The following is a 19,255-nucleotide window of genomic DNA, read 5'->3' on the forward strand; positions in this document are numbered from 1 at the left end:
CCTCCCCAGGAAGGGGGCTCTCATTCTAGAAGCAGAGGTGACCTGGCCGGGGCGTGTTAGCCGGCGGGGGGTGTGGGGCTGCTTCCGTCCTCATCCAAGGAGGGGCATTAGGTGTCCTCGTGGCCCTGAGGGTGCTGCCTGGTCTCAGCGCTCCCCGCTTCCCCGGTGAGGAGTCGGGAGAGGGTGGGTCCACGGAGACCGCGGCCCGGCCCGGGGCCGTTTTATGCAGTGTGCTCTGCCCTGGGCTGGCTTCGCCGCTCTCTTCTCACCTCCGAGGGTGAGCTGAGAGAACTGCTTAGTTGGGCGGTGGCTTAATTCACTGCTTAATTAAATCTTTCGGGAAGGTCACGGTTAGGTGTGAGGCCGCGGTCCTGTGTGTGCTTCCTGCCGGGAGGCCCAGCAAAGCCAGCACACTATAAATGGGCTGCAGCCCGCCTGGCTTTCTTTGGATGGGAGCACAGGGCACGTGTGCGTTCAAGGTCATCTGTGGCACCCTTGGCGTCTCCCCCGTCTGCATCGCGGCAGCCCCGCGACCCCAGGCTGTCTGAGCTGGCAGCTGGCTCCCCGTGAGGACTGGGTGGGAAGTTAGCGAGGGGGTAAGTGCAGGTCATTGGCTGCCGCCGCTTCAACGGGCAAATTGGCGTTCTCGTCCCCACGTGGCGCCTAACACGTGGCCCCCGACACAGCCTGGATGTCAGAAGCCTCACTGGCCTGGAAGTACCCGCAGGTCTGCCTCCAGCACAGGCCGGCCGAGAAGAGAGGAAGCCGAGAAAACCAGGCGTCAAAGAAGAACGAGCCGGATTCAAGGACCTGGAAGCACCTTGGATCGAAGCTCATCCTTCGCTTGTGTGAGAAGATGTGATCCTTTCTGTAGACTGCTAGGAGTGGCCCACCGATTTTTAAAGTGGAGTGAGATGTTCTCTTTTTTAAAGATTTATTTATTTATTTGAAAGTCAGAGTTACACGGAGAGAGAAGGAGAAGCAGAGAGAGAGAGAGAGAGGTCTTCCATCTGCTGGTTCACTCCCCAGTTGGCCACAAGGGCCAGAGCTGTGCCAATCTGAAGCCAGGAGCCAGGAGCTTCCCCTAGGTCTCCCACATGGGTGCAGGGGCCCAAGGACTTGGGCCGTCTTCTACTGCTTTCCCAGGCCATAGTAGAGAGCTGGATCAGAAGTGGAGCAGCCGGGACTCGAACCGGTGGTTATATGGGATGCCTGCACCGCAGGTGGCGGCCTCACCGGCTACACCATGGCGCCGGCCCCGGGGAAGATGTTCTACATGCCACATGTGCTGTGCACACAGAGGTAGTTTAACAAGATGTTTGAAAGTATCATTCTAGACAAACTGAGGACATACGTGCACACGCGCGCCACACACACACACACACACACACACACACGTGCACCCCCTCCCATTCAGATGAGTCTAAACTGCAGTTCCGCTTTTGGTCACCAGGTGGCGCGCTGCTGATGTGAGGCACAGGTGAAAGCCAGGATAAAACGCGGAAGCAGACCCGCCCTGCACACGCACAAGCTGCCGCCGGGCGAGGCCCTGGCTGAGCTGGGACTGCGCCCATCGCGAGCTTGAAGCTTAGGGATTCCTCAGTGTGGACACAGCAGAGCCCCTAAGGCAGGCTCTCACGGTCAGGGCCCCTGCAAGTGCGGCGGGAGAGGTTTGCCCAGGCCCAGTGCAGCGTGCAGGCCACGGCTGCGGTGCCGAGCGCCCAGGCAGGTGTCTTTGTTCTTGGAAACTAACTCCCAGGAGAAATCACCGTGCCCGTCAGTGGCACTTCCAGCCTCTCGGAAGGTGCACTGTGGCTGACATCGCGGCCGCTGGCCCTGTCCTGTCGGTGTCCGGATGTTACAGACCGAAGGCGTGGACAGGCTGTGCCCCAGGACAGCCCACACTCCTGGAGCTGGGTGGACTCCCGTCCCCACTGGCACCTCAGCGCGGAGCTGTCACCCAGAGCCGTGACTGCCTTCCGGAACCCGAGCAGGGCCCAGCTCTGTTTGCAGTGGGCGCGTCAGCTCCAGGCCCTGCCACTCCCCCCGGGCTCCCAGGCCGTGCGTTGCGTCCCTCCCGCTCCTGCGCGGCAGACGTGCCTGTCGGTGTTGAGAATTTGAAGTTGGAGTGTGTTTCTGAACCAGGCCGGCCGGTGGGGAGAGTCGCAGGACAACGTGAACGTGAGTGCTGACGCCAGCGACCCGGACGCTTGCCGGGAGTGAGGACGCGTGGCGCCTTGCGCACAGGTCACCACAGTCTCATAAAATGCAGCAGGAAACCGAGGCTTCTCCTGGCCCGGCAGCGACTCCGTGAGTCTCTTCCCACGCGTGACGGCCGGTACCGCAGTTACCACGTCTCCCCCCATGCAGGGCTCCTCGGGTGGGAGAGATGCCTGCTTCCCTGTCCCAGAAGTGCTGACCTGCACGGCCCTGTCCAGAAACCCCTGAGCAGAGCCTGGCCCTTGTCTGTTAGTCCCCGACTGCAGCCTGTTTTCATTAGAAAAGTGACATAGAACATTCTAGAAGCTGCATTTGCATATCATTCATAAGGCTGTCAGAGTTTATTCGCTGCAGGATGATGCTTGCGAGACAGGGACGCCTCCCAAAAGCCCGCCGTGGGCTGACGGCCAGTCGGGGCTCCTGTGTCTCGTTGCATCCCGCACACCCTGGGGCTCGAAGTGTGCAGAAGGGAGCGGCCGCTTCCTCCCGATGGCTCACCTGCACGGGCTCCCGCTGGTCCTGTGGTCACCATGCGCTCCCTAGGCCGAGGACGCTACACTCCAGTGGCCACAGGGAAAGGAGAAACAGCGGATGTGAGTGGGAGCCAGCACTCACGCGAGTGCCGCGGCCTGGGGCCGCGACGGCGGCCATGGCTTCCAGGAAGGCCGGGCGGAGCTGTGCTGGCTCCGTTGGCCTCTCGGGCCGGGGCAGCGGTTTGCTCTCGTTTCCCTCGTGCCTGCAGGCAGGTGAATGAAGTCTCTGGCTTTAAACTGGAAGATGCTGCTGCTTGAATCCAACTCAGTACTGTGTGTGTTGAAGACGCACAGATGGACAAAAACACGTGCTCATCGATGTCTTGATAACAAAACGCAATGAGTGGGACCTGTGTGGTGGCACAGTGGGTTAAGCTGCAGCCTATGACACCGGCACCCCACATGAGCACTGGTTCAAGTCCTGGCTGCTCCTCTTCTGATCCAGCTCCCTGGTGATGCATCTGGGAAAGCAGCGGAGGATGGCTCGAGTGCTAGGGACCTTGCACCCACGTGGAAGACCAGGATGAAATTCCAGGCTCCTGGTTTTGGCCCGGCCCAACTCTGCCATTGCAGCCATTTGGGGGAGTGAACCAGCGGATAGAAGATTCTCTCTCTCTCTCTCTCTCTCTGAATAAATGAAATGAATCTTCAAAGAAAAAAAGAGTGGGGCCAGCACTGTGACCTAGTAGGTTAAGCTTCTACCTGTAGCACCCAGCATGCCACGTGGGCGCTGATTCAAATCCTGGCTGCCCCACTTCTGATCCAGCTCTCTGCTATGCGCTGGGAAAGCAGTGGAGGGTGGCCCAAGTGCTTGGGCCCTGTACCCACGTGGGAGACCTGGAAGCAGCTCCTGGCTCCTGGCTTTGGATCAGCCCAGCTCCAGGGTTGCATTTGGGGAGCCATTTGGGGAATGAACCAGCAGGTAGAAGACCTCTCTCTGTGTCTCCCTCTCTCTGTCTGCAACTCTGCCTCTCAAATAAACATGTAAAAAAAAAAAAGTGAACTTTGAACTGTTCAATGATTCCTTTATGAATTACTTATAAGATTTCTCTACATTTGAAGCAATGTTTAGGTATTATTATTTCATTAAATTCCATGGCAATTTAAAGATCCCATTTATAATTTTAAATGACAATAGGATTGCAATTAACTTAAAAGAACTTATAAATTACAAAAAGAAAATGCCATTAATAATTTACCCAAAAAATGAGCAAATAAATATTTTGTGTAGTCCCTGGCAGGTGGTAAGCCCTCAGTACGTGGTCATTCCTAAAAGGAAGGTGACCAAGCAGCTAAGAGAGCGGTGTGAGCTACACTGGTGTACCGCAGAAGGGGAGGCAGCTCTAAGAGCGGAGAAACGTTTCTTCCATTCACTTCTGAGCTTACTGGTCCTGTACCTTCTCTCTCATCTCTGAATTTATAAATTCCATTTGTCCTTTAAAGTCCCAGGTCACATTCCGCCTCCCCCACACAGCCTTCCCGACTGCCTGAGCTCGAGTGATCACCTCCTTTGATTTTGCTTTTTTTGTGTCACGTCTGCCTCAACGTCACAGTTATTTGTGTGGCTGTGTTATCTACCTGAAAGAGCAGGACCCTGCCTTCTCCATCCTATTGAAAGACAAGTGACGTTGAAAGGCAGAGAGAGAGAGAGAGAGAGAGAGAGAGAGAAGTCTTCCACCTGCTGGTTCACTCCCCAAGTGGCCACAACAGCCAGGGATTGTCCTGGCCAAAACCACGAGCCAGAAAGTGCGTGCGGTCTCCAACGTGGGTGCAGGGGCCCAGGCGCTTGGGCCGTCTCCCGCTGCTTTCCCAGGCCATTAGGGAGCTGGATGGGAAGCAGAGCGGCCAGGACTCAAACCAGCGCTCCAGTTTGGATGTGGGTGACACAGAGACTTAGCCCACCGCACCACAGCGCCGGCCCTCTTGTCCATTTTAAATCTCTGCGTATGCCCGGCCCGGAGTGTTGCACGTGGACTCCAGCTACAGGAGGGAGAGGCCACCAGCCCAGAAACTCTGCTACGTAGGGGCCTATGAGCAGGGTCAGGAACTCCTCGACAGATGTCCACTTGTTTTCCTCGGTGGGAGGGGAGAACGGAAGTGTGGGATTGGATTTGTCAGCAGCGCGTTCCAGGGATGCGTGCTTTGACTGCAAGTGACTGTTCTTTGCCAGTTATCACATTCTAGGTTTGGAGGTTTCTTTTTCTTTTCTTGTCTTCTTTTTGGGAGGTGTGGAAGAGAAAGGGTAAAGAATGAGGGGAAGAAAGCCTTGCTTTTTGTAAACTCAGGTAGGAGTTAGGGATAACTCCCAAGTACCCACACAAATGAAAATGATTAAATTTGCTACTCCAGAAAAAAAATTTTAATCCCAAAGTCATTTATTTTGGCTTTAGAATAGACTAACATTTGTGCCGGATTTTCCTGCCTAATTACTTTTTGCTTAAGCTTATTTTAAAATTGTGTTAAATTCCTTTAGCCGACAGCCTAGGGAGGTGGGGGTGGGGAGACGGCCCACAGATGGGGTCGGGACTGGGATCTCGCGTTCCTCCACCAAAGACCCAAAGTCCCACTGCTCCTCGCAGAGCCCAGCGGGGTCAGCTTCCCGGAGAACAAGTTGGCAGAATGTTCTCTAAAGTCTTAAAAATATGCTTGCTCTTTGATCTAGTAATTCCCCTCCCAGGAACGTGTCCTAAGGCAGTGACCAAACAAGCCTGCAGACGCGCGGGGACAGCGATGTGCCCCGCCCGGCCACTGGAGTGAGGTGGGACGCGCCGAAGCCTTAGACACCTCCGCACGGCTCTCCAAGTGAACCTGAGGCTTGGAGTTGTAGGTGCAGTCTGAAATAGCGCATCGAGGGTGGACAGGCAGACAGGGACGCCGGGTCCCGCACGTGGATAAGTGGGGGAGTGATGGCTGGTTTTGTACTTGGCTGTGTTTTCCAAGGCTTCTGCTGGAGCCTGCGTTGCTCTGTCGTTAGAAGCAGCAGCTGTGTTTACTCCATCCGTGAAAACGTGAAGTGTCGCTCGCCGTGGCCCAGAGCTGGGCTACAGCCACGCTGCACACACTCACGCTGTTTCCCACGCCGCCGCCCTCGGTGAAAGTCTGCCACAACAGCCCCGCGGGTGGCCTCTGCCCCTCCACGGCTACAAAGCCACAAAGACCACAGATTTTCAGTCAATTACATGTCGAAAAATTCGAGTGACAGAATACTGGAAACATTTTAAATCATTTTTGAGCTTCTGAAAGCAATTCCCAATGAGATTTTTCACTGTTCCCCCCTTCCGTATATCCTCATTGTCCTCAACTCAGAATCCCAAGTCCAGAGATCTGAACGGAGAACGAGAGAGGGACAGCAGTCCCCAGCTATCCCCCACCGTGCCCCACTGTCCCCAGCTGTCCCCCGCCATGCCCCTGTCTCCCGCTGTCCCCCGACGTGCCCCACCGTGCCCCACCGTGCCCCGCTGTCTCCCCCTGTCCCCAGCTGTCCCTCGCCATGCCCCCCCGCCTCCCGCTGTCTCCTGCTGTCCCCCGCCATGCCCCCCTGTCTCCTGCTGTCCCCCGACGTGCCCCACCGTGCCACACTGTCTCCTGCTGTCCCCCGATGTGCCCCACCATGCCCTGCTGTCTCCTGCTGTCCCCCGACGTGCCCCACCGTGCCCCGCTGACTCCCACTGACTCCTGCTGTCTCCCACCGTGCCCCACTGTCCCCAGCTGTCTCCTGCTGTCCCCCAACGTGCCCCACCATGCCCCACTGTCTCCCACTGACTCCTGCTGTCTCCCACCGTGCCCCGCTGTCCCCCGCCATGCCCCCGTCTCCCCCTGTCCCCAGCTGTCCCCCGCCATGCTCCCTGTCTCCCGCTGTCTCCTGCTGTCCCCCAACGTGCCCCACCGTGCCCCGCTGTCTCCCACTGTCTCCCATCATGCCCTGCTGTCTCCCACTGTCTCCCATCATGCCCCCCTGTCTCCCGCTGTCCCCCACTATCCCCCGCCGTGCCCCGGCCCATGCTGCTGACCTTGGCTGCAGGGAGCCTGCTCTCCTGTGTGCAGGCCCCACGCTGTGGCCCTGTGTACGCGCCAGGCTCTGCTTGCCCCATCTCCCCTCCCCAAATTCCTAGGACACCGTGTGGCTTGGGGTCGGGCTCCCCGCAGCCCAGGGCAGACGGGAAAGCCTTAGTGATCACTCAGCAGGGGCTTGTCCCTGGGCACTGGGGACTTCAGAAGGAGCTTTCGGTCAGTTCAAGTTTTGAGCGCTGACCCCACTAAGCTTCGTGTAATGGAGAAAGCAGATGAGTCCAGCTCTTTGGAAGCCAGATTGACTCGCAGGGCGGCCCCTCGGTGCGACCCTCCGCCAGCTGACTCAGCCGTGGGAGCCGGGGTCGCCGGGTCCCAGCCGGGGGCGGTCCTGGGTCTCACACACGTCGCCTTCCCCTCTTGTCTCGGACAGTTTCCTTACGCTGCGCCCCCTCCCCAAGAGCCTGTGAAGACGCTGAGAAGCCTGGTCAACATCCGGAAGGACACACTGCGGCTCGTCAGGTGAGACCCCCGCCCCACCCCCCACCCCCTACCCCCTGCCCCCTGGGTTCTCTCCCAGCCGCTTCCGCCCGACACAGAGGCGCGTGGCCCAGGGTGGCCCAGGCAGGCAGCACCGGGGTCTGCTCAGGCCGCGGTCAGAGTCCAGCCACAGTCTATGCCAGCGCGTGGGATTGCTTTCAAAGGAGGAATGACCGCAGGAGGGGGAAGTGTGCCGACTCCCGCAGCACGTGGGACGCGTGACCCTGGGACGGGCGCTCGACTCCCGCAGCACGTGGGACGCGTGACCCTGGGACGGGCCCTCGACTCCCGCAGCATGTGGGACGCGTGACCCTGCGACGGGCGCTCGACTCCCGCAGCACGTGGGACACGTGACCCTGGGATGGGCGCTCGACTCCCGCAGCACGTGGGACGCGTGACCCTGGGACAGCTTGCGCTCTGCTGCTTGCATTGCTATTCCCGACCGCACGTGCCTTCCCCTGATGAGGGAGCGCCCTGGGCCGGCTGCGCACTCCTCATCTTCAGTGCCGCCCTCAGACAGGTGTGGTCGGGGCGCATCAGAGGCCGGGCTTCTCTGAGCGGACAAGGATGGCTGAGAGGCCGTTTTGTGCTTGTGTGGCCAGCACTAGGAGGTGCCTATCTGACGATTTTCTAACAGAGCTTTCCTGAGATGTCCACCCCGCTGCAGTGGACAGTCAGCGCTGTCTAGTTTTAGAACGTGCTCGCCACTCCAGAGACCCCACGCCCGTCGGGGGCCGTTCTCCGTCTCCCCACACACCCAGCCCCGAGTAACGCCTGCTCCGTTCGCTGTCTCGCAGTCTTAGGAATTTTCATTTGTCCCGGAAGCCTTCTCCTGTTTCCCAGCTACACTGCTCCCTGGCCCTGGTCAGCCCTGGGCACGAGGGAGCCAAGGACACTGGTGCAGAGGCCGCCCCACACGGGCCCCGCAGGGCAGGGCAGCCTGGGCCTCCCATCCACCGAGCCTGCCAGCTGTCAGCTCCTCCGTCCTCCTGGTCCCCTCCGGCCAGAGGCGTGTGCACACATTTGAGTGGCCAGGGCCAGGGCCAGGGCCAGGGCCGCTGTGGGGCCCCAGCCCCCGCCGTGGAGAAGCACGGGGCAGCGTGAGGCGCTCGGAGGAGGAGCCCCACCAGCACCAGGCTCCCGGTCTCTGAGCCTCAGGCCTCTCCCTCAGGCCGGGAGCTGCCCTTCCTTTTCCCTCGGTGGTCCCCAGGCACCGGGCGAGAGGTGCTGTCACCGTGTGTCTGAGATTACTGGGACAAATCCCCGTTCTCAGATTGCCAGGTAAAGCAGGAGGGTCGAACCTCTACTTTTGCTTTTGAATAACAAAGAAAAGGTGCTTTTAAAAGGCTCCACCGGAACGGGGAGAGTGGGAAAGGCGCACAGCAGTAAAGTCTGAGACGCTAGAAATGGGCGCTGATTGGTAGAGGACTCAGTGGGCCCAGGACGTGGGAACCCTGAGCTAACGGAAGCGAGAGCTGAGACCCCCACCCCGTGCTCACGTGACCAGGTGTCACTGGCAGTCTGGGCGGGAGCCTGCCGGGCAGGTGACTCACGGAGCGGTAAAAACCCAGCACCCCTGCCCTGGCAGAACCGAGCTCAGCTCGGGGCCAGGCCTGCCACTGAGGGTGGGGCACGGTGGGTTCAGCCAGCGCTGGATCTGCCTGGCGCCCTCTTCCCACTCTGCCCCAGCGTGTCGGAGGCCTGGCCCTGTCCAGGGAGAGGAGCAGTGTTTTCTGGGAAGTGGCCCTCCCTGGATGGGGACGCGGGAGCTGGAACTGCAGCTTCAACGGACGCACGCCGGGCACAGCAACGCCAGGATCCCCAGACCCTGCTGCGCACTCGGAGCCCCGAGTTCTAGATTTCTTTTTTCTTTTTCTTTTTTTTTTTTTTTTTTTTTTTTGACAGGCAGAGTGGACAGTGAGAGAGAGAGACAGAGAGAGAAAGGTCTTCCTTTTGCCGTTGGTTCACCCTCCAATGGCCGCCGCTGCAGCCGGGCGCACCGCGCTGATCCGATGGCAGGAGCCAGGATCCAGGTGCTTTTCCTGGTCTCCCATGGGGTGCAGGGCCCAAGCACCTGGGCCATCCTCCACTGCACTCCCTGGCCACAGCAGAGGGCTGGCCTGGAAGAGGGGCAACCGGGACAGAATCCGGCGCCCCAACCGGGACTAGAACCCGGTGTGCCGGCGCCGCAAGGTGGAGGATTAGCCTAGTGAGCCACGGCGCCGGCCCGAGTTCTAGATTTCTCACACGGGAGCACACAACCAGAGACCCCGGATGCATAAGGAGCGACCGTGACAGGAAAGACTGGTGGAGCACACCAGCAAGACAGACCGCTCCCCGGAGCGCACCTGCGGGAAGAAGCTTCGACAGCCTCCAGACGCGGGAGGAGTCTCTTTCTACCTCACAGACACAGCGACACACGCATTCATGAAACAAAAAAGGGCCGACAGAAACGTGGGCCGAAGAGCTGGAATGTAGGGAGCGGAGCGGAGAGGAGAGAGGCGGAGACAGAGGGCGGCCGGCTGCAGAGGTGTGCGCTACAGCCACCTTCCAGGGAGCAGCGGGGACGGGAGGAAGGCGGTCACAGAGGCATCCGGGTCTCCCAGCGGGAAGGGCCGGGGGCCACAGAGGAGACCCCCACCTGCAGTCTGTGCTCAGCCAGGCTCTCAGCCAAGTGCGGGTCAGAGGAACCCCCAGACGCCCGTTCCCCAGCACGGCCTCTTTCAGGAAGCTGCCGGCAGATGGACTCCACCAGAGTGGGAGAGCGGCCCAAGCCAGAGGGAGACAGGAGGCCCAGGAAGCAGGGGCTCCTACAGGGCGGGGCACCCCTCTGGGGGCGGGGTTTGGGAGAGGCCCTGGGTGGTCTCTGGGGGCCAGGGCCAGACAGGACCTCCTCAGGAAGACAATGAATGCAGCCGCTGCATCCAGTCTCCCGAGAGATTCAGCCAGCAAGGAGTTCAGGTCAGACTCTGTGACTGCCAGTAAAACTAAGCAATTAAGAAAAACGATACTGGGGCCGGCGCTGTGGCAGAGTGGATTAAAGCCCTGGCCTGTAGTGCCGGCATCCCATATGGGCGCCGGTTCAAGTCCCGGCTGCTCCACTTCCAGTCCAGCTCTTTACTGTGGCCTGGGAAAGCAGTAGAAGATGGCCCACGTGCTTGGGCCCCTGCACCCACGTGGGAGACTCGCAAGAAGCTCCTGGCTCCTGGCGTTAGATCAGCGCAGCTCCGACCATTACAGCCATCTGGGGAGTGAACCAGCGGATAGAAGAACTCTGTCTGCCTCTCCTCTCTCTTTGTAATTCTGACTTTCAAATAAATAAATAAATAAATCTTTAAACAAAAAAAAAAAAAAAAAGGAAAGGAAAGAGAAAAACGATACTAGGGGCCAGTGCTGTGGCGCACCAGGTTAAAGCCCTGGCCTACAGTGCCAACATCCTGTATGGGCACCGGTTCGAGTCCTGACTGCTCCACTTCCAATCCCGCTCCCTGCTGATGTACCTGGGAAAGCAGTAGAAGATGGCCCAAGGACTTGGAGCCCTGCACCTATGTGGGAGACCCGGAAGAAGCTCCTGGCTCCTAGGTTCTGATTGGCTCAGCTCCGGCCATTGCGGCCACTGGGGAGTGAACCAGAGGATGGAAGACCTCTCACTCTGTCTCTACCTTTCTCTGTCGCTTTTTCAAATAAACAAAATAAATCTTTAAAAAGGAAGAGAGGCCGGTGCCGTGGCTCACTAGGCTAATCCTCCGCCTTGCGGCGCCAGCACACCAGGTTCTAGTTCCGGTCGGGGCACCGGATTCTGTCCCGGTTGCTCCTCTTCCAGGCCAGCTCTCTGCTGTGGCCCGGGAGTGCAGTGGAGGATGGCCCAAGTCCTTGGGCCCTGCACCCCATGGGAGACCAGGAGAAGCACCTGGCTCCTGCCATCGGATCAGCGCGATGCGCCGGCTGCAGCGCGCCGGCTGAGACAGCCATTGGAGGGTGAAGCAACGGCAAAAGAAGACCTTTCTCTCTGTCTCTCTCTCTCTCTCACTGTCCACTCTGCCTGTCAGAAACGAAAGAAAGAAAGAAAGAAAGAAAGAAAGAAAGAAAGAAAGAAAGAAAGAAAGAAAGAAAGAAAGAAAAGAAAGAGAAGAGAAGAGAAGAGAAGAGAAGAGAAGAGAAGAGAGAAAGAAAGAAAGAGGAAGGAAGGAGGGAGGGAGGGAGGGAGGGAGGGAGGGAGGGAGGGAGGGAGGGAGGACAAGATGAGCCGCAGGGAAAAGTCATTCAGAAGAGGAAAACACCGTGGGTGCCTCGGCGGCTGCGCTGTGAGTGCTGTAATTTACGTAATCACAGCCAGACGGACGCTGCTGCACTGGGCTGAGAGACATGGCCCAGCCATACTGGGCCGGAGGGAGCCCCCTCTGTGGGGCAGTGAGGAAAGAGGAGACCCTCACTTCACAGTAGGAAATTCACAGTGCCCAGAACTAGAAGCTCAGGATGTAGCCAGAACAGGGAATTTGGAAGTGAGATGAGGGCCAGAGTGACCGACAGAGGCAGCCCGAGCGGCGGCAGGGGCAGGAGCCAGGCCCACGTTTGCTTTAACAAGTCTGTGGAAGCTGTTAAACTATGCCAGTAACAACTCTGATTTAAAAAAAAAATTTTGACAGCCTGGCACACGTGCAGGGACGTCCTTTGCCGCAAGCGAGCGCTGTGGCGACCCCGGGTGTTTGCGAAGTGATTGAAAAAGAAGGCACGTCTTAGGGCACCGTGGTCCCGAGCCGCGGCGCTGAGTCTTTCCTGGCCGTCTAGGTGCGCCGAGGAGGTGAAGAGCCCAGGAGAGGACGCCGGCAAAGCCAAGGTGCACTACAACGTCGAGTTCACCTTCGACACGGACGCGCGCGTGGCCATCACCATCTATTACCAGGCCACCGAAGAGTTCCAGAATGGCATTGCCAGGTGAGAGCAGGAGGCCAGCGGAGCCACTGCTTTCCCCGAGGTCGGGTCCAGGTGTGAGGGAGGCGGCGTCCTATGTGCAGGTGCCACCTGCTTCCTGAACTTGGATCTCCTTCTAGAAAGCCCCGCCCTTTCCCTACAGACCGTGCCAGCCGTGCCTCTTGGTGCACTGGCAGATGGCGGCACAGCTCTTGGCTCCCTAAGGTGCCTCTCTGTGGGGGCGTGGCCTGAGCAGGTAAGATTCTCCGCATCACCAAGCAGGAGCGAGGGAAGCGGGTTAGACAGGAGGCCTCTCGGCGATGCCGGAGTCCGCGGACAACAGAACAGGCGCGAGGTGGCGGAACGTTCCGGCGTCCGGGCTGGGTCTCAGCCTCTGTGTCGCCACCCACTTTTCTCAACAGCTACGTTCCCAAAGACAGCCGGCTGCAGTCGGAGACCGTGCACTACAAGCGAGGGGTGTGCCAGCAGTTCTGCCTGCCCTCTCACACCGTGGACCCCTCAGAGTGGGCCGAGGAGGAGGTGAGCTGTCCCTGTGAGGGCCCCACACGAGGACGCCAAAGGGCTGGGGACCCCGCTGAAGGCAGGGGAGCTGTCCAGACACTCCGAGGTGGGCTCACCATTCAGCCCTGTGGCCTCCTCGCGCATCCAGGATGTGCCCAGCCTCGTGGATATTTTTTGTTCTAGAGGACTTTGAAAAAGCCTTGCTCAAGGAAAGGAGCCCACAGTGCAGACAGTGTTAAGTCTATGAGACTTTGAACAGGCCTGGGTCCCTGCGGGGGGAGGGGTGAGGAGCAGGCATGAGGCACACCCTTCTGCACAGTGCCTACCTCACCCCCTGCGCGTCGCGGCACCGTCTCCACGGGCTACGCCCTCTCCCCCTCTCTTGCCCTGCAGCTCGGCTTTGATCTGGACCGCGAGGTTTACCCGCTGGTGGTGCACGCCGTGGTGGACGAAGGAGACGGTAGGGGCGATTTCTGTCCTCCGCTGCCCTTCCGTGACGCAGCCCTGGCAGCGGCCAAGGCCCCCGCCGTGCCCCGCCCGGCTGAGATCTGCAGCTCCTTGGGCTGACGTGCCAAGTGCTGGCTTGCATGGCGACGGCCGCCGTGGTGCCCTGGACGGATCGCAGGGCACCGGGAAGGGAGTGGGCGCTGGGGGTGCGCCTGGCCCTCTTCACGCGGTGCCTTCGTTTCTTTCAGAGTATTTTGGCCATTGCCACGTGCTGCTGGGCACTTTTGAAAAGGTGAGCGGCTCCGTCACTCTGGCGCCTTCCTCCGTGCCTCGTGGGCGGCCCCCTTCCTCCGTGCCTCGCGGGCGGCGCCTTCCTCCGTGCCTCGTGGGCGGCCCCTTCCTTCATGCCTCGTGGGCGGCGCCCCCAGCTCAGCGGCGCGGTGCGGCGTGGGAGGCTGTGATGGCCAAAGGGCTCCACTCCCGGGCTCCCTTGGGTCGGCACCGCCAACCTGCTGCTTGACTTTCAGCCCCAAGGCCTCCGCCTGCCTCCTCATCTTAAAATGGGAGGTGGGGAGAGGGAGGGGCATGTTGTGAGGCCTCCCATATCAGAGTGCCCGGGCCTAGTCCCAGCTGCTTTGTGCCCGAGGCAGCTTCCTGCTGATGTGCACTATGGGCCCAGCAGATGATGGCCCATTGACTGGGTCCCGGCCACCCTCGTGGGAGACCCTGATTTGAGTGCCAGACCGGCTCCTAGCTTCAGCCTGGCTCAGCCTGGCTCAGCCATGGCTGTTGCAGGCGTCTGGGGAATGAACCAGCAGACAAGATGAGAGGTCTCTGCCTCTGCTGCTCTGCCCTTCAAATAAAAAGATGAAAATAAATACGGAACCATGTCTGGCACCTCATAGAAAGCATGAGACTGGACAGTCGTGAGGCCCAACAGCGCTCGGGTTCTGGGGCTCCACCGTGTGAGTGCCGAGGGCACAGGTGACTCGGCCGTGGGCCGTAACCGTCCTGTTCTCATTCCAGCACGCAGATGGGACCTTCTGTGTCAAGCCCCTGAAGCAGAAGCAAGTAGTAAGTATCGGAGGACACTCCTGCCTTCCCAGTCTTTCTCCATCAAAGCTTGGGCGGCCGGGGGCGGGGCGGGGGATTCACTGATTCCTGGTGTCTCTGGCGGCCAGAGCTGCCGGGCCTGAGGCAGCCGTTAGCAAAGGGCTGAGAAGCAGAACAAGATCTGTGTCCTGACGTTAGGTTAGGGAGAGATCTTTTTACTGAACGTGCCGGGGTGAGAACATTTCAAGGCAGCCGACTCGGGGCTGATCAGAGCGAGCTCTCTGCCCAGTGCACCCCCTTTCCTTTACTAAGATGCAAACCGTGCTGGCCCCCGCCCCCTTCCAGGGTGATCAGCAAGGTCGTCTGCCGGTCGTCCCCTCCCCACCGTGTGCCAGCACGTCCCCTCTTGCAGGATGAGGGTGACAGAGGTGCCTGTGGCCCTGGCATGGTCACCCCACGGAGCTGTGGAGCAGGGGCAGAGGAGCCCCCTGCGATGGGGAGACACCTGAAATCCTGCTTCATTCATCGTGTCAAGCACTCGCCCCGCTCTTAAAGAGGCCAAGGTGGCCAATACTACCTTAGTATGGATTGGTAGACAGTGTCCTTCCACTATGAAAACCATGTGAAGACAAGTTGTCAGGGAGTCGGGGCAGAGCAGGTGAAGCTGCCACCTGTGATGCCAGCATCCCATGGACGCCGGCCGGTCCACGTCCCGGCTGCTTCACTTGCGATCCAGCTACCTACTAATAACCTGAGAAAAACAGCAGGAGATGCCCAAGTGCTTGGGCCCCTGCATCCAGGTAGGAAACCAGAAGAAGCTCCTGGCTCCTGGCTTTGGCCTGGCCAAGCCCTGGCAGTTATGGCCATCTGGGGAGTGAACCAGCAGATAGAGGACTCTCTCTCTCTCTCTCTCTCTCTCTCTCTCTCTCCTGTGTGTGTGTCTGTAACTCTGACTTTCAAATAAACAAATAAATCTTTACTAAAAAGTTTAGGCTGGGGCTGACGCTGTGGCTCACTTGGTTAATCCTCCACCTGTGGCGCCGGCATCCCATATGAGCGCCGGTTCTAGTCCCGGTTGCTCCTCTTCCAGTCCAGCTCTCTGCTGTGGCCCGGGAGTGCAGTAGAGGATGGCCCAAGTGCTTGGGCCCTGCACCTGCATGGGAGACCAGGAGGAGGCACCTGGTTCCTGGCTTCGGATTGGCGTACCTCCAGCCGTAGTGGCCATTTGGGGGATGAACCAATGGAAGGGAGACCTTTCTCTCTGTCTCTCTCTCTCACTGTCTAACTCTATCTGTCAAATAAAAAATATGTATTTATCGTTAAAAAAAAAGTTTAGGATGTAACCTGCTAAAAAAAAAAAAGAAAAACCACACACACACAAGTGGTTTTGTTGTTGTTGTTGTTGTTGTTGTTGTTTTGACAGGCAGAGTGGACAGTGAGAGAGAGAGACAGAAAGAAAGGTCTTCCTTTACCGTTGGTTCACCCTCCAATGGCCGCTGCGACCGGCGCGCTGCAGCCGGCGCATTGCGCTGATCCGATGGCAGGAGCCAGGTGCTTCTCCCGGTCTCCCATGGGGTGCAGGGCCCAAGCACTTGGGCCATCCTCCACTGCACTCCCGGGCCACAGCAGAGAGCTGGCCTGGATGAGGAGCAGCCGGGACAGAATCCAGTGTGCCGGCGCCGCAGGCAGAGGATTAGCCTAGTGAGCCAGGGCGCCAGCCCACACAAGTTTTTAAGAGAAGCAGAGGCTGCAGATGGGCACTCCCTGGGCCGGCCTGAGTTACGTCCTGGGGAAAGAGGCCTGGGCAGGATGGAAGGCTGGGGTAGCCCTAGTAGTCAGCTGTTTGTTACTATAACAAGTACCTGAGAACAGCGATTTATAGGACGCACAGTTGTAGGGGTTCAGAGTCCAAACAGCAGAGCCCACCCTGGCTGTGTCACGATGGTGGGAGCGCGTGTGCTTCAATCTTCCTCTGCCTTAATTCTGATAACTCCACCAGGGTTCACTTATGGGGGCTCCACCCTAATGGCCCCAGCCAACACATCAAAATTGGAATAAGTTTCCAGTCTCAGTGCCGTTGGCCAAGGCTTTGGGGACTTTGAGCTCCCGAGCCGGGGAGAAGGGCACGAGTGTCCAGAGCCCTGGCGCTAACCTTGCCCCAGCAGCCAGCCTTGCAGCTGCAGGTCGGAGGAGAGGGAAGGCCGGGAGCAGAGCTGAAGGGCGGGCGGGCAGCTCAGGGAAGCAAGCCCGGCGCAGGGAGCGTGCGTGGGGCCGGGAGCCGTTGGCTGAGCAGCGAGAGGGCTCGCTTGCAGCGGACGCTGTCCCAGCTGTCGGTGGCGCTGAGCTGCAGTGGACAGTGACTGTCGCATTCGTGAGGTGCTCCGTTCCCCCGGGGTGCGATGGTGGGGGAATTAAACTCTCTCCCTCTCAAGCAGGAAACGTCAGTGGATAAAAGCATCCTTTGCTGGTCCGGGCCTGTGGGTGTTTCCCACTGAGAATCCGCGGTCCTCGGTCCCCGCGGCAGGGGCGGCTCCCCTGCCATCTCTGGGCAGCCTGCCTGTCCTTGACGCCCTTTTCTGCTCCCAGGTGGACGGGGTCAGCTACCTCCTCCAGGAGATCTACGGCATCGAGAACAAGTACAACACCCAGGACTCCAAGGTGCGCGTCATCCGCCGGACGCAGGGGGGAGTCCCCGAGGGAGCCAGGGTCGGGATTTGGGGGCCAACCTCTGGAATCCGTGGGGGCCCCGAGGCGTATTGTCTTGTTCCTCATTCCCAGTTACGCTCACGTGACCTTGGAGATGGCGAAAGGGGAGGTGTGGGAGTCTGCCTGGGGCTCTCCTCAACCCGGTGTCCTCCGAACGCTGCCCTCTTACCTGGGCCCCAGTGCTGGCCCAGGCGCCTTCTGTCCGAAATCAGAGGCTCAGGCCAGGGCACACGCGCCACCCTCCCCTGCAGGTGGGCAGCTCCCAGCGGCACTGGGCGCAGCGTGGACAGCTCCTGGCACGCGAGCAAGTCCAGCTTCCTTCTCCTTGCCTGCCTCAGCCTTGGGGGCAAAGCAGGGGACCCCAAAGGCGCCGCCTCAGGTCTGTCTCCCCCGCCGCCAGGTGGCCGAGGACGAAGTGAGTGACAACAGTGCCGAGTGCGTGGTGTGCCTCTCGGACGTCCGGGACACCTTGATTCTGCCCTGTCGCCACCTCTGCCTCTGCAACACCTGCGCGGACACCCTGCGCTACCAGGCCAACAACTGCCCCATCTGCCGCCTGCGTACGCACGCCCGGGGGGGCCGGGGGCCGGGCAGGGGAGGGCGGGTGTGAGGAAGGACGCTCCCAGAACGCTGCTGCCTGGCTGGCAAGCTGGGGCGACTGGGCTTCCGGTGTGGGTGCTTGTCCACCCTTGGCGCTGTAGCGGGCCGCCCTCACGGCTTCTCCTCTTCCTCACAGCCTTCCGGGCACTGCTTCAGATCCGAGCCATGAGGAAAAAATTGGGCCCCCTGTCCCCAACCAGCTTTAACCCCATCATCTCATCGCAGACGTCCGACTCTGAGGAGCACTCGGTAAGTGGCTCGGAGCCGGCCCCTCTGGCGCAGGTGCCCGGAGCGTGGCTACAAGGAAGGGAGCCCGCGTGTGCCAGGGCCGCCCGGCTGAGGTCACCCCGTGTCCTCCCTGGTGTGCGGTTAATCTGTACGGATCCTGGAGCCGTCTGCTTGCGGCTTCACTCGGTGGGCTCGGGCTCTGGAACTTCCTCCGTTAGAAACGAGGGGCGTGCTGTTTGGGACAGAACACGGCTGCCTGTCTCCGTGAGTCCTCGGAGAGGTCGCTTCTCCTGTTCGTGGCCTCAGTGCCCAGGAGCTGAGTAGGCAAAGTAGTGAAGTAGTGGCCCTCAGTTTCGGGGTGTCTGTGCGAGGATGAGGGTGAACCTCGGACTTGGCAGATTAGCCCGCTACCAGGAGAGACCTGCACTTCACACTTTGGTGAATGGCAGTGCGATGGTTAGCCACCCAGGGAGGAGAACTCGGTTAGCAGGCAACAGATCAGCTCCAGGCGGAGTACTAGTTACCTGTATTAAAAGCACAGCAAACCAGACCAAACATCAGAAACCTACAAAGACAATGTAGGTGGCTGTTGATTTTGGACGAGGGAGGACCCTCTAAGCTTCAAGCTATGGAAAACTGTGAAAAAAAAAACACGAGTCTGTAGATTTGGGCACAGAAAGCTCAACACCACAGGGGCCAGCACTGTGGCTTCTCGGGTAAAGCCACCACCTGCCGTGCCGGCACCCTATACGGGCACAGGTTCAAGTCCTGCTGCTCCACTTCCGATCCAGCTCCCTGCTCATGGCCTGGTAAAGCAGCAGAGGATGGCCCAAGTCCTTGGGCCCCTGCACCCACATGGGAGATCCAGAAGAAGCTCCTGGCTCCGTATCAGCTTAGCTCCGGCCATTGTGGCCATTTGGAGAATGAACCAGTGAATAGAAGATCTCTTTGTCTTTCTCTCTGTGTCTCTCTGTAATTTTGCCTTTCAAAGCAATTAATCAATCTTTAAAGAAAAAAAAGTTCGACAATCAGAGGTCTAAAAAGTGACCAAAATTAATCAGCAAACCACAAATTTGCTTAAAGAAAAAACATTCACAGCATCTGCGCGTATATCAGAGGAAAGGCTAGGAGTTTCGCCTTCACTCCCATGAATAAAGTAGTAAATGAATGGGCAAGAGGGGCCGGCACTGTGGCGCAGCGGGTAAAGCCGCCGCCTACAGTGCCTGCATCCCACATGGGTGCTGGTTCGAGTCTCTGCTGCTCCACTTCTGATCCAACTCCCTGCTGATGGCTGGCTCCTGCCATCGGATCAGCACGGTGCGCCGGCCACAGCAGCCATTGCAGGGTGAACCAACGGCAAAGGAAGACCTTTCTCTCTGTCTCTCTCACTCACTGTCCACTCTGCCTGTCAAAAAAAAAAAAAAAAAAAAAAAAAAAGCATTGCAGGCATGGAAAGCCAAGACATAGTGGCAAAAATGGCCTACATG

At 59.1% G+C, this 19,255-nt stretch overlaps 1 protein-coding gene across 3 annotated transcripts in view; it reads left to right on the plus strand.

Moving 5' to 3' along the window:
* Positions 1–19,255, plus strand: part of RNF157 (ring finger protein 157) — an 81,634-nt gene that overhangs the window by 48,146 nt on the left and 14,233 nt on the right. For all 3 annotated transcript variants that reach the window (XR_016224056.1, XM_017338920.4, XM_008250917.5), the window contains exons 3-11: positions 7,195–7,283; positions 12,090–12,236; positions 12,635–12,752; positions 13,128–13,194; positions 13,430–13,473; positions 14,208–14,255; positions 16,821–16,892; positions 17,341–17,500; positions 17,677–17,789. Coding sequence is in view for 2 of the 3 variants with exons in the window: in XM_017338920.4 (XP_017194409.3) it covers positions 7,195–7,283; positions 12,090–12,236; positions 12,635–12,752; positions 13,128–13,194; positions 13,430–13,473; positions 14,208–14,255; positions 16,821–16,892; positions 17,341–17,500; positions 17,677–17,789 (858 nt within the window). In the remaining variant the exon portion in view is untranslated. The remainder of the gene's footprint in view (positions 1–7,194; positions 7,284–12,089; positions 12,237–12,634; positions 12,753–13,127; positions 13,195–13,429; positions 13,474–14,207; positions 14,256–16,820; positions 16,893–17,340; positions 17,501–17,676; positions 17,790–19,255) is intronic.

The sequence above is a fragment of the Oryctolagus cuniculus genome, chromosome 17 (genome assembly GCF_051225735.1).
Source record: "Oryctolagus cuniculus isolate XC-2025 breed Fujian yellow rabbit chromosome 17, ASM5122573v1, whole genome shotgun sequence".
Lineage (NCBI taxonomy): Eukaryota > Metazoa > Chordata > Mammalia > Lagomorpha > Leporidae > Oryctolagus > Oryctolagus cuniculus.